At 44.3% G+C, this 14,644-nt stretch overlaps 1 protein-coding gene across 7 annotated transcripts in view; it reads left to right on the forward strand.

Annotated features, from left to right (window-relative positions):
* The first annotated feature begins 5,909 nt into the window (after positions 1–5,909).
* SERGEF (secretion regulating guanine nucleotide exchange factor) overlaps positions 5,910–14,644 on the forward strand; it is a 218,739-nt gene continuing 210,004 nt past the window's right edge. For 2 of the 7 annotated variants that reach the window (XM_045066157.1, XM_045066158.1), the window contains exons 1-4: positions 5,910–6,030; positions 9,806–9,941; positions 11,962–12,117; positions 14,184–14,278. In XM_045066157.1, the coding sequence (XP_044922092.1) occupies positions 5,950–6,030; positions 9,806–9,941; positions 11,962–12,117; positions 14,184–14,278 (468 nt within the window). In that variant the 5' untranslated portion in view covers positions 5,910–5,949. The remainder of the gene's footprint in view (positions 6,031–9,805; positions 9,942–11,961; positions 12,118–14,183; positions 14,279–14,644) is intronic. The other 5 variants (XM_045066153.1, XM_045066159.1, XM_045066155.1 and 2 more) reach the window with 3 other exon arrangements.

Consider the following 14,644-nt stretch of genomic DNA (forward strand, 5'->3'; position numbering starts at 1 on the left):
CTTTACTCTCCCCCCATGAATAGTCAAATTGTATAGCATTTAACATATTTTATTTCAACAGAGCTCTAGATCTTTTAATCATTTTTAGACCTCAAATTATAAAAAACTTTATCATATAATGAAATAGAATTGGGAAGAGTAATTCATGCTATTTCAGATTTATACATATAATTTTATTTAAGTATAACTATTAATACACCTTTGATAGCAATTGATCTAAGTTAGCTAATCTAAAATCATTTGAAATACTGATCCGCTAGTTTTTTAGTTGGTGTATCTGGTTGCAAAGAAATCTATTGTAAGAAAACCATGATAGATAACAGTTAACAGCAATTTATAGATACTATATCTGGTTATTTTCATACAACTTTGATCATAGATATTGAATTTTAAAATTATGGTGTTTAAAACCACTCTATGACTAAAGCACACTAAAATGAATGTTAAAGCACAATCATTATTATTCATAACTTCAGGATAATGGAAATATTTAATGATTGATTTCAGTTCTTCTAACCTCTGGATATGTGATAATTGGTAAATCAGGAGTCCTGAGAGTTTTCATGCGTTTTAAAAATATATCTTCAAAGCACCTAAGAATATATTAATATTTACTCCAATATGAGAACAGAATTGAGCCAAAAGTTTGGTTTATAATTCTTAATCAGTGACTTCTTACTTAAGGACTTAGATGGTATTTTCCTGACTTTTTGAAGAAAGTTCCAAAAGCTGGTTGCCAGAATGCCTGTGTTTCTTAATCTGCCTATTTTGTCAGAGTTGTTAATAGTAATGACACACCAGAATGTATACAATTATACCTAGTTTTTAAGTTGGCTTTCAAACTGAAAAAGGAAAAAAATCCTGGAGTTCTTTAAAAGCACACATAATGGAGTTCACATATTAATTTCTAGGAAATGAATAAAGATGCTATGGTCCATTTCAATCTAGTCTTTATTTTACTATGTAATATCCTTTTATAATTTGTAAGTTTGTTATTTAACTGGTTAGTTAAATGGACACAGTTTTACTAGTTAGTAAATGGACAAATTTAATAGTAAATGGACAAAAAATTCATGTTCTTTTTTTTTTCTTTAAAAATTTTATTTATTTGAGAGAAAGCACAAACAGGGGAAGGGGCAGAGGGAGAGGAAGAAGCAGACTCCTGTCTGAGCGGGGAACGCATGGTAGGACTTGATCCCAGGACTCTGGGATGATGACCTGAGCTGAAGGCAGCCACTTAACTGACTTAACTGACTGAGCCAACCCAGGCTCCCCAAAATTTGTGTTTCTTTTTCTTTCTTTTCTTTCTTTCTTTCGTTCTATCTTTATTTCTTCCTTCCTTTCTTTCTTTTTTTTTAAAAGATTATTGATTTGTTTATTACACACACACACACACACACACACACGCTCACACACACACACAGAGGTTGCATAGCAGGGACAGCAGCAGGAGGCAGAGGAAGAAGCAGGTTTACCCCAAGCAGGGAGCCCGACGTGGGGCTCAATCCCAGGACCCAGGGGTCATGACCTGAGCTGAAGGCAGATGGTTAATGACTGAGCCACCCAGGCACTCCCCAAATTCATGTTCTTAAGAAGCGTTTTTTTTTTTTTTTTTTTTGGTCAAACATAAGTTAAAAATTGATTTATGGGGCACCTGGGTGACTTAATTGGTTAAGCATTCAACTCTTGATTTCAGCTCAGGTCATGATCTCAGGCTTGTGAGAGCAAACCTCCGGTGGAGCATGGAGTCTGCTTATGATCCCCAGCTCTCCCCACCCTGCCCCCTGGCCCTGACCCCTGGCTCTCTCTTCCTTTCTCTCTCTCTCTCTCTCTCTCTCTCTCTCAAAAACAAACCAAACCAAAACAAACCCCAAAACAAAAATCAAACCTGGTTTAAATATATATTAGCAATTTCATAAGTTTAAGAAATCTATAACATTCTTACATTTCTTTTTTTTTTAAGGTTTTAAAAATTTATTTGACACAGAGATAGAGAGTACAAATAGGCAGAGCAGAAGGCAGAGGGAAAGGGAGAAGGAGGCTCTCTGCTGAGCAGGGAGCACGATATGGGGCTCGATCCCAGGACCTTGAGATCATGATTTGAGCCGAAGGCAGACACTTAACTGACTGAGCCACCCAGGTGCCCACGTTCTTACATTTCTTGAAAAGCCTATGAATATGAGATACAAAGGAAGGCAAATACACCTGGAGCCTAGAAACTACTTTTGGAATTTTTGATAAAGTCTCAATCATGTGTTCCTCATCTGTGTAAGGAGCTAAATCTGCTTCACTGAGTTATTGGAAGAATTATGTTGCAAAAGAATGTTGTAAAAAGAAACATCCATGGAGCACTGGGTGTTGTACATAAACAATGAATCTTGGAACAGTACATCAAAAACTAATGATGTATTGTAGGTTACTTACATAACACAATTAAAAAAAAAAAAGAAACATCCATGTGTAAGCATCACTAATATAATCACTGTCCTGATCCAGGATCCCCCATAACTTCTGGATGACTTTAACTTCCTCCAGAGGGAATTCTAGCAGGCAGTATATCATGGCATGGGAAGATCTTGGTCCCTTGAGGGATTAAGCAAATTTGAAGCTGAACATCAGTCTTCACGAGGGCTGGTCTGTTTCTAGCTCAACTCTACTCTCAAGCTGCAACACTTTAGGGATCTCAAAGGAAAGCTATGGGTGTGTGCTGGGAACCTGGACTCCTACCTTTGTCCCCTACTTTTGTCATTCTTTCCACCCCTAAATGATTGCTGAATACTGTTCAGCTTCTCAACTGCAGTATTCAGCCCAGTTTCTTAGCCTCCAAGTCACTGCTTGCTAATGAGCAAACAGTTCCAGTGGAAAAGTAGTGCCAGATATAATCTCTCAGCTTCCAGATTTTGGCCCTTCAAATTCTGGCTGCTTTGATAGTCTTCAATTACTTGAAACAGATTTTTAAAATATTATCCCCCAGCTTTTCTAGTTTTTTTGCAAGAGGCTTGGTCTATAGTTAGTTAATCTGTCTTTATCAAAAGTAGAAATCTGACCTTGGAGTAAATCACTTAACTTCTTTGAGCCTCAGTTTTTTCATCTATAAAATCAGATAATCTAAAGGAAAACATTTCCTAACTTGTATGGTACATAGATATAGCCTATATGGCCCCAAAGTACTTTATACTTTCCTCTTATATGGAAACAAAGCATCTGAAAGTTACACGATCAAAGAGTTTAGCCCCATTCAAGGACTGCAACTCAGCCAGGCGGCTAATGGACAGAATTACTCAGTGGCATGCACATAGTTGAAATAGTGGCAACATTGCAACATTGCCTAAAAACTGTATTAAAAGCTATAACATAATGATATAACTGTAAGCTAGCAAAGTATAGATGTATGTATATTTAAGGGGTAAAATTAGAAGACAAGTGTATTCTTCTAGATCTTCTCTCTATTCAAGCTACTCTGTGATAGTCCTTTCCCCTTTGGCTGAAATCTCAGGTCCTGGCCTTGAATTTTCTGCTCTTTCTCAGTCCTTAGCTCCTAATTTCCCTCTCTCTTTTCTTGTTCCTCTGTACCCACGCACTAGGATACCAGTTTGGGAATGGTGGTGGGGAGGAGAGGCAATGAGTAGAAAGCTCTGTTTGGTCTGATACTGCTGTGATTTGGCATCAGTGCTTTCTGTACTTGGTAAGGGATGCTGACTCATTCCCTGGGGGTGTTTTGGAGGAGCTTCCCACCTTCTTATTTTTTGAGATCTCTTGATGTGACTGGGCTGTTGAATTCATCTCCGTCACTCTCTAGGAATTTAGTGGTCAACTCCAGTAGGGTGTCTTTTCAGCCCTTCAGAAATTTCTCTGGATAGGGTCTAAGACCACCCCCTAGCCAAATTATTGTGTGGGAAACATATGGGAGACATGAAAGACCTTTCCAAATTGATCTCTCTTTGCTCAGCCATCTGGCCAGAAGCCATTGGATTTCTCAGGATGAATCAACAGCCTGCCCAGGCACCAGTCTGGAGGGATACATATATACCAAGTTCTCTAAGTGGTTTTGTAGCAGCACGCCTTTCCTGAGACATGAGATGGGCAGCGCACACAGCACCTTGACAACGGTTCCACTGTATCCTACCAGAATTCTCTCAGCCTCTCCAACCTCTTTCATAGACTGGAAGTCATACATTGGTTTCTAAACACCTCTTTTCACAAGTTCGTTTTTTTCTTAGTATGGTCATGGATGTTCTCAAGATGCCCCAGGCTGGAGAGGGAAAAGTGAGGTGCTGCCCTCATGTGGTCTTACAGGCAGAAACACCAAGGAGTAGTTGGGGTCAAAGAACAGGAAAGGTCTGTCTGTTCAGAGCTCACTGGAGATACATTCCAAGGCTCCCAGGCATACAGGGTAATGAGGACTGAAGGCTTCTATCAGCAAAGGGGGTCAAAAACTGGTGAATATGGATTATAATCTTTAATGTTACCCCATTGGTACCCACAAGATTATGGGTGGCTCTGGAAATGGAGGGTATGTACAAAAAAAAGTACAACAAAGAAAATACAATTCAGCTGCAATCTTTCACTCTGATATAGGTGTCTGTGTTGCGTGTGTATAAATTGCTATAATAGTTACAAGTATGACACATCATGAACACTTCCCTTATTTAATATCTTCCAAAACATATTTTTAAAATGCAGCCTAGTAGGGGTGCCTGGGTGGCTCAGTGGGTTAAGCCTCTGCTTTCTGCTCAGGTCATGATCTCAGGGTCCTGGAATAGAGCTCTCTACTCAGCAGGGAGCCTGCTTCTCTTCCTCTCTCTCTGCCTGCCTCTCTGTCTACTTGAGATCTCTGTCTGTTAAATAAATAAATAAAATCTTAAAAAAAATTTTTTTTAAGCCTAGTATTCCACTACATGGCTATGCCGCAATTTAAACAATTTATTTTTGGACTTTCAGGTAATAACGTTCCTTCCCATTATATACAACCCATAGCGGATAGTTTGCAGTCTAAGTGTGCACCGCTTTCATTATTTTCTTGTGATAAATTAACAGATGTGGAATTTACTGGGTAAATATGTATTTATCTATCTTCATGTTCCTCAAACACATTGCCACATTTTCCTTTAGGAAGATTGTACTTTCTTAGCTCCTACCAGCAATGTATGAGAGTGTCCCATAAAAGCCATTTTATATGAAAACCTCTGTTGGGTGAAAATTACCCAGTATTGATGATCAGAATCAGGGCAGGACCGTGCTCTGAGCGCTGAGGGTTAGAAGGCTGCCCCTGGCAGGAATCCATGAGAACCATCCTGCTCAGTTTAGTGTCCCGAGGAGTAAGTTCCCGCACACTCGCTTACCAAGATCAGATTTTACAAATGCACACCAAAGCAGATCCAAAGACCCATCGGCTAAGACACTGGGGCAGGACCCTTTCCACCGCTCCCAGGCTCAATTTCTCCCCAGTCAACTGGTGATACAATCTCTGCCCTGTCAGTTCCTCCGGGCTGTCGTGGGACTCCAAAGAGATAAAAAACATGAAGGAGAGTAGTGCATTCGTATATTACTAAAAATAGAGTGGGAGGGGAAGTAGGGAGCAGCACAGCTGCCTGCAAGTCTGGGGCCCGGAGGCGGAGATACCCGTAGCACGCCTGAGCGGGGAGATTGGGAGGAGGATTCAGAGGCGAGAGCCGGGCTGTCCCACCCTCGGCTCCGCCCCCGTCCCCACCGCACACCTCAGCGATGGCCCCGCCTCCTCCACAGACCCTCTCCCCCCGCGCTGGCCCCTCCCCATCACCGACACCTCCCGAGAACCGACCCCGCCTTCATTGCAGACTCCTCCCCCGATCCGACCCCTCCCAATCACAGGTCGTACCCGCGTCAGGCCCACCCACGCCAGTCACTAATCCCTCCCCTGGAACGCCCCTCCTCCGATCCCTCCCGGAAGCGCCTGCGGAGCGTCCCCACATGGAGCGCGAGCCGAGCGCCTCCGCGGCCGCTCCTGCCGCGGCGGCCGCTCCTGCCGCGGCGGCCGCGTTCTTCTCCTGGGTACGTGACTCCGCCCCCGGGCCGGGGCCGCTGGGAGGGGGTGCAGAGGTGCGGGGGAGCTGGCGGCCTCGGCGTGGGCGTTCCTGCACTGGGCGGCCGAGGTCCCCGCCAGGCTCTGGGTTGGAGGACGCGGGGCTGGGGCCCGAGATGGAGAGGGTCGGGAGGGAGGCGCCCTCACGGGTGACTTAAGGGCCTGCTGGCTGGTGGGGTCCGGACCCGAGGGGCTGCGGCGCAGCGGGAAGCATCTGCCTCCTGGGCAGAGCGTCTGGTTCCGCGAGAGCCTCAGGCCCGGATAGCGCCGGAAGGGACGGCGTGGAGGGATCGCCCGGTCCAGAGCCCTGTGGGGCCACCTGTGCTCCTCACCATCCCGGAGGATGCCGGCCCGTTCCCAGCCCCACCCTGGCGGGAGCATCCTTTCATGTGAGGCCTGCGGTGGTGGGCCGTGCACCAGGCGGAGATCCTGCCTGTTCGCTGGTATTCTTCTGTGACCTGATCTTGCCTGTGTTCGGGGGCGTGGGAGTCTGCGCCGGTGTGTTGGCTTGACGGAGGCACTGAGAGACAGGGTCATCTTTACGTGTCCTGGCTAGGAGAGGGGAGGGTCTCTGCAAAGGATTGTGTTGCAAGCGGCCAACCAGACAGATGCATGGAAATAAGCTGGCGTAGTGTCTTGTTCTTTACAGCCCATATCACAATTGTAATGAAATGTAGGATTTGTGAATGTCAGTCTCCTTGGCTAGAATGTAAGCGTCTTAAGGGTGGGTGTTGTGCCTGTCTTGTTCACGGTGCCTAGCAAATATTTGTGGATGAATGAATGAATGAGACCCTTTTGTGTGCCTAGCTAGGTGCTGGTCTTTTGGGGAAAACACACATGTGAGAGATCCAGCTTTGGAGTTGAGGGAGCAGGATACCACCTATGTTACTGTTAAAACGAACCCGTGTTGCCTAGTCAAAGGTAATTATCAGTACGGGGCAGCACTTGTTGAATGTAAGGCGGCAGACTGGCAGAGACCGCGCTGTGGCCTGAGGTAGTCTGGCTGTCTGGGTGCTATCTCTGAGGCGGCACTTGATTTGGCGATTGAATGCAGCCGGTTCTGGCTTTTCCCAGGCGGGAGACAGGGACCTGCGTGTCAGATATGGCCTCTTCCACGGCTTGGAGGCCTGCGGGCTGCCTTGCTGCATAATATGGGTGGAGGGGGTCTATGAATTTGCCAGGGCTGCAATGGAAAAATACCACAGACTGGGAGGTCTTAAAAAATGGAATTTTATTTATTTTATTTATTTTTGGAGGCCAAAAGTCCAAGAGCAAGGGGGCAGCAGGTTTACTTTCTTCTGGAGCCTCTTTCTCTGGCTCGCAGGTGGCTGCCTTCTTGAGGTGTCTTCGTGTGGCTTTTTCTCTATGTGAGAGCATTCCTGTGTCTCTTCTTGTATTGGTTTCAAGCTCTGCCTTTACGATTTCATTTAACCTTCATTATCTCTTAAAAGGCCCTATCTCAAGATAGAGTCACATTCTCAGATACTGGAGGCTAGGGTTTCAACAAATTAATTTTAGGGGAACACAGTTCAGCCCATAACAAGGAAATTTACCTCCTTGGAGTTGTATATGTGTGTGTGATATGCCTGAAGGGTTTGTAAGGAAAGGAGGCAAATACAGCTGTAACATGTATAAATTTTCCTCCGTTTTGCTTTGTCCTGGATTTTGGGCCTCTTACTGCATTATAAAAATTGAGTCCCATAATTTGAGCCTCAAGAACCCTTGTCTCTCTCACTTTCTGTTCAGCAGGCTATAGTCCTGCTCATGGGGCAGCCACGGATATCTTAGGGCTGATGGAGACATCCTGTGTGTGGGTACCCCACAGTGTGCATGGCTTTCCTTTCATCTTTCCTAGGTAGGGCCTTATCAGATCTTACATTCATTTACTGTATTCACTATAAAATATATGTACACCTTCTCTGGGCCCGCATAGTTTCAAATGCAGGGGAAATGGCAGTGAACAAAGTTCCTGCCCTCATTGAGTTTACTTTTTAGAAGGAGAGGTAGGCAATAAAAAATAAGCAAAGGTCACGTCAGGCAGTGCTATGAAGAAAAATAAAGCAGAAAAAGGGGGATAAAGTGATGGGGGTACTGTAGATATAGTTATAGGTTAACCTCTTGCCAGGGAAGCTCTGGGCTGAAGTTCCCACCATATATCCTTAGAGACGCAGTACAGTATAATGAAAGGAGCAGGGCATATCTGACTTAGTGCCTTCCCAGCTATGTGATTATGGAAGGTCACTTAACCCCTCTGAGCCTTAGTTTCTTCTTCTGTAAAACAGGAGTGATAATGTCCATCTCTTCTGTTGTTGTGAGAATTAAAGGTGAATGCCAGCCACGGGAGAAGCACTAAATTGACAGCTGATACTGCCCCTGAGGGACCCGTGCCCCTGCCATGGCTTGCAATTCCAGCATGGGAGTCCTTGCAGCCCGGTACAAATGTGAAATAGACCATAAGGGGCGGAAGTTTGTATGCATGTATGTATTTTGGGTAGTTATTTTATTTTAAATATTTTATTTATTTATTTGACAGAGATCACAAGTAGGCAGAGAGGCAGGCAGAGAAAGAGAGGAAGAAAAGCAGGCTCCCTGCTGAGCGGAGAGCCTGAAGCTGGGCTTGATCCCAGGACCCTGTGATCATGGCCTGAGCCAAAGGCAGAGGCCTTAACCCACTGAGCCACCCAGGTGCCCCTTGGGTAGTTATTTTAAATCACTTTTCCTCTTTCAGGTGTCTTAAAAACAAACATATTTGGAAGGTTTTATTCCTCATATCTAGGAAGAAACAGCCAGGAGTAGATACTTGGAGGAATTATAAAGATTTCTGAAATCTAAAGTTTCTTCCTGCAGGTCTATAATTCTTTTTCTTCAATTTTGAGTACATAAAACTCCAAAGACCCCAAACTGACCTGACATAATGCTGTTTATAGTCTTTGCCTGCCTACTGTATTTGTACCTCTTACTGTAGAAATAATACTATTTTGCTTATGGGGCACTGCTCCTGAACCTCGCAGCAGTGTGTATGATTTGCATACGATATTACTTTTCTAAAGTCTGTACAATTCTGAATCTGAAATGCATCTGGCTGCAAGGGGTTTGGATCAGAGATGCTGGACATTTATTTTGTAATAACAAAGATAGACATATTACCCACCAAGGGGAAATCTGTTCCCTTACAGGAATCTCACCATGTGAATCTCGGAGTCACACAACACTGTACTTGGAAAGGCCCTTGGAGATCATTGCCAACCTCTTTCACTTTGTAATGAAATAGCAGTGACATGCCCTGCTTGAGGGCACAAGGCCCTCAGCTAACTTCGATTACAGAAGTCATTGCCAGTTTTCTCAGTGAGGGCATGAGAAGGGACTTCCAGAGTATTTCCCAGCTACTTTTTCCCCATTTCCCCTCCTTATTTCTTTTCTTAGCCTCCCTAGAGGATTAGCTTTTATCAGAAGGAACTCGCATGCTGCCCCTTAAAGGTGATACCTGTAGGCTGGTGCTTTGGGAGGAGAAGGGGAGTATCTTTGGATAAGGGCTCCTCTCTCATGGAAATCGTGGTGTTCTTGGGATGGGGCCATCATCTAAGTATGAGTTGCATATAACAGCCTCTTAAGAATGAGCTTATGAAATCTCCACTGTTAAAGGCTCTGAGAGGCATGTCAGGATGAGAAAGATAGGGACAGGTCAATGCATATTGACAGTTGTGGTTCCCGTACTCATTCCTTCTTGCCTTATTTTATCCCTAGGGTGCAAATAGCTATGGGCAACTTGGCCTTGGCCATAAGGAAGATGTTCTTTTGCCCCAGCAACTGAGTGACTTCTGTAAACCTGAATGTATCAGGAGGATCACTGGAGGAGGGGGCCACTCTGCTGTTGTCACAGGTAACATCCTTCTAGAGTGGACAGTTCTTATTTCGACATTTTGCACTAGCGTGTGATGTTGCCACCTTTCAGCCTCTTATATTTGCAGAGGAAAACATTTTTGTGAAAGAGCCAAGTTACCATTAGAGAATTCTAGATTGTCAGAGCTCAAAGGCCTTCAGAGATTTTCTAGGCTCCCCGCCCCCATTTGTACAAATGAGTCTCAGAGAGGAAAACTAGTTGCTTAAGGTTACAAGACACATCAGTGGCAGAGTTGCAACATACATTCATTTTATATCATATATTGCTATTTAACTTTCACTTGTGAGTTAGAAGTCTTTGCAAGTAGCTTGAGCAAGGATTTTGTGTTTTCCTTAATTTGCTTTGCAGAGCCTATGATAGTACTTAACATGTATTACAGGAACCATGATTTTGCAAAAAAAGGTATATTGCATCCTGCTTAAGAACATGAGTTCTGGGGCGCCTGGGTGGCTCAGTGGATTAAGCCGCTGCCTTCGGCTCAGGTCATGATCTCAGGGTCCTGGGATCGAGTCCCGCATCGGGCTCTCTGCTCAGCAGGGAGCTTGCTACTCTCTCTCTCTCTCTGGCTGCCTCTCTGTCTACTTGTGATTTCTCTCTGTCAAAATAAATAAATCTTTAAAAAAAAAAAAAAAAAAAGAACATGAGTTCTGGAATCAACTGCCTGGGTTCAAATCCTGGTTTTATTATTATCTATGTGGCCTTGAGCATATTAATTCCTTTGTGCCAGTTTCACGTTTGCTACATGGCGGTATTCATGCTGGATGAGGAGAATCAGTGAGTGACAGGACTGCAGTATGACTCTCATGGGTCCTTGACACTTTTGCCTTTGTGGACCCTTTCCTCTATAAAAAAATAGTAAGAATTTTATTTTACAAACACACTGATATGAAGATTCATCTAATCCAGGCTAGATTTAGCATTGTATCTTTATTTATTTATTTTTAAAAAAGATTATATTTATTTATTTGACAGAGATCACAAGTAGGCAGAGAGGCAGGCAGAGAGAGAGAGAGAGGGAAGCAGGCTCCCTGCTGAGCAGAGAGCCTGATGTGGGGCTCGATCCAAGGACCCTGAGATCATGACCTGAGCCGAAGGCAGAGGCTTAACCCACGAGCCACCCAGCGCCTCTCTATCTTTATTTTATTGCATTTATTTTTTTCTTATTTTAGAAGAATGCAGGGGTGCCTGGGTGGCTCAGTGGGTTAAGCTGCTGCCTTCAGCTCCGGTCATGATCTCACGGTCCTGGGATCGGGCCCCGCATCGGGCTCTCTGCTCAGCAAGGAGCCTGCTTCCCCCCCACCTCTGTCTGCCTCTCTGCCTGCTTGTGATCTCTCTGTCAAATAAATAAAATCTTTAAAATAAATAAATAAAAGAATACAAAGTTAGGGGCACCTGGGTGGCTCAGTGGGTTAAGCGTCTGCCTTTGGTTTAGGTCATGATCTCAGGGTCTTGGGATGGAGCCCTGCATTGGGCCTCCTGGTCAGAGGGGAGCCTGCTTCTCCCTCTCCCTCTGCTGCCCCCCCTGCTTGTGCTCTCTCACTCTCTCTCTCTCTCTGTGAAATAAATAAATAAAATCTTAAAAAAAAATTAAAGAATATAGAATTAAAACATTTCTGTGGGCCTCTAAAAGTATTGTGGGCCCTAGGCATGATGCCTAAAGGATAAATTGGCACCACAGATAAAAGATAAAGCTTATACCATAATATGTGGCACCTTCTAAGTTCTAAATGAATGCTGGCTTTTCTTGGAATGGCAGATGCTCAGCTTGGTGACTGGCCACTGCTCTGGGACTTGGGGTGTCCCATGTAGCTACTACGCTTGAGCGCCTTGGCCCTATGCCACTTAGGCCAGTGCACATTAACCTACGTGGCTTATTAGTGCAAGTGGGAAAAGAGTTCCTGGGTTTGTGACTGCAACTAATTAGTGAAATCCTTTTTCTCGATTTGACAGTTGTAATTTCCTCTGTGTACCCTATCACCAAAGCCTCTGCTTTTTGCAGATGGTGGAGGCCTTTTTGTTTGTGGCCTGAACAAAGATGGGCAACTGGGTCTTGGTCACACAGAAGATGTTCTGTATTTTACTGCCTGCAGATCGCTCCTTGGCTGTCCTATCCTACAGGTGGCCTGTGGCTGGGATTTTACCATTATTCTCACAGGTAAGTTCACTCTTTGGTAAATCTTTATCACCGCAGAGTCACTGGGTGAGAAGAGCCTGATGGTAGCGATCCTTCTGATTAAGTAAAAGCCTCTTTGTGTGTAAACACACATACAAATTTCTCTTTGGTCATTGAGGAAGATTGTGGGTGCCCTTTGCAAGAGGAGTTTGAACAGCAAAATTTTGGGCTAGACAATTCTTTGCTAGAAACTGGAGAATGGATTAGATTAACTTTGGTGGCTACTTCCTGTCCTAGAAATTCATGATAGCTGTGTGCCTGGGCTAGCTGGCCACTCATGCTGGCTAAGGGCTACTCGTGGGGGACCATGGTGGGGAAGCATGAGGAAGTCAGAAATCATACAGCCATAGTGGCAACTTTTTCCCCAGTGAAGAATTTAAAAGAATATTAAGTATGGTTGGGCAGGACTGTTTGGTCTCTGCAAAGCCAGGTTGCAGAATAGGATGTAGAGGGATATGGCCAAAGGGTTAGTAGGCTAATGCTCTTGGGAACAGCTAGCAATAGTTACTTTTTGTCCAGCTGACTTCTCCCTGGAAGTTTTGCCCTGTATAGCTTGTCATTCTGGATGGGAAAGGACATCTAGAGTTTCTGATTAGATTCCCTCTTGGACACAGTCCTCTGGCAAGGGTGTCTTCTGACCATATCCTCTACCACCCCACCCTTGTGGATTCTCATGTGCATAGCTCAGAACCCAGGCTTTTAGTACATGGCTTTAATTATTGTTCCCTACCAAATAAGTCAATCAGAGAAAGACAGTTATCATATGATCTCTACGATATGAGGAATTTGAGAGGCTGGGTGGGGGACTGTGGGGGAGTAGGGAAGAAAAAAATGAAACATGATGGGATCGGGAGGGAGACAAACCATAAGAGACTCTTAATCACATGAAACAAACTGAGGGTTTTTGGGGGGAGAGGGGCAGGGATAGGGTGGTTGGGTTATGGACATTGGGGAGGGTATGTGCTATGGTGAGCGCTGTGAAATGTGTAAGCCTGATGATTCACAGATTACCCCTGGGGCAAATAATACATTATATGTTAATAATGATTTAAAATAAGTTATTGTTCCCTGCCTATCCCTCTTGTTGCCTTGTCTTTTATTCTCCACATTTCCCATACTTTTCTTTCTAGAAATATCATGCAGAACACTCTTTTGTCTATCTGATGAACTCTTATCCCTTCTTTAAAACCCTGCTCAGACATCACCATCTCTTCTGCAGAGGGGTTCTGTAATGTGTGCTGAATTTAGTAGTAATAACTCTAAAGAATAGCTATTGTTTCTGAAGTACTTTTCATGAGCTGTGTTGGAGTTGTAGGTTGTCAGTGGTTAACATTCTGTTGCCCCATGCTCTGGTTTCTCTTCAGATCGTATAAATCTTTCGCCTTTTACTGTTGCCTGCTCACTTTTGGAACTGATTGTGAGAGAGGTGAAGAGCGCTCAGATAGTTGGAGATCACACTATTGGTAAAGGCTACGTTGGAGGACAGGGTTAGTGGTCAGACCAAGTGGCTCTGCAACACTCCTCTGAGCCAAACTTACTCTGCAAGCAGTAGGTTATCTCTGTAGGCAAAGCATTTACTATGCCCCAATCCAGAGTACCTGAGAGGAAGGTGCCAAGCAACACATGTCCTGTTCCTTCTCCCAAACTCCTCAGTTGGTCAAGTTATCCCTTTTCTCCTGGGAAGCAGTGAGCTGGGGAGGGCCAGGGAGAGAGGCCTGGAGTGTTAAAATAATGAAAATTGTGATGCATGGAAATGAGAAAAGTAGGGGTTAAGTATCCTCCCATCCCGGTACCGGGCAACAGGTGAATGTTCTGCACAGGTAAGCTGCCATTATTTAGGTAGTGGGATGGGGAATCAGTGAAACAGCCCAGTGCCTTGTGTTTTTATTCCTAGAGGGACAAAAGCAGGGACTGTGGTTTGAATGTGCTGAATCTGAGGCCCTGCTTCCTCCTCTCATTCCCTTTGCTCTTCCCATCCTTCCGCATTTATCCACTGGTCACATATATCTTATTTCTTAGATTATGATTGAAGTATTTGAATTTCGCAGAGAGTGGTCAAGTTTTGTCATGTGGATCCAACTGCTTTGGCCAGCTAGGAGTTCCTCATGGCCCTCGAAGATGCGTGGTTCCCCAGGCCATTGAGGTAAGGATAGCACCTAATATGTAGCTGACCCACGTCCTGTTAAAGTGTTTCCCTCCCCAGCTCAGGGATTGGGTCCCTGAAAACCCACAGGCTAGTTGGAATTTAAGTTGGAAAACCTAGGTTCTCCCAGGAAAAAATAGGTTGGTGGAGGCTGAGTGAAAAATCTGTTAGTCCTCAAACATGTTACAAATTTTTGTGAAATGAAACAGTGGAGGTAATATGTGTTACAAAGACATTAATGACATTTTACAATTCTAAGATTAGTAACAATGGGAACTAGGTTAGAAACAGGTCCAGATAGAAGTGACTTACCTAAAGACACTAAGCTCAACAAATGGTAGGCCAGTAGTGCCCAATAAAAATGTG

Source organism: Mustela putorius, unplaced genomic scaffold (genome assembly GCF_011764305.1).
Source record: "Mustela putorius furo isolate JIRA1106 unplaced genomic scaffold, ASM1176430v1.1 tig00003859_pilon_pilon_pilon, whole genome shotgun sequence".
Classification (NCBI taxonomy): domain Eukaryota; kingdom Metazoa; phylum Chordata; class Mammalia; order Carnivora; family Mustelidae; genus Mustela; species Mustela putorius.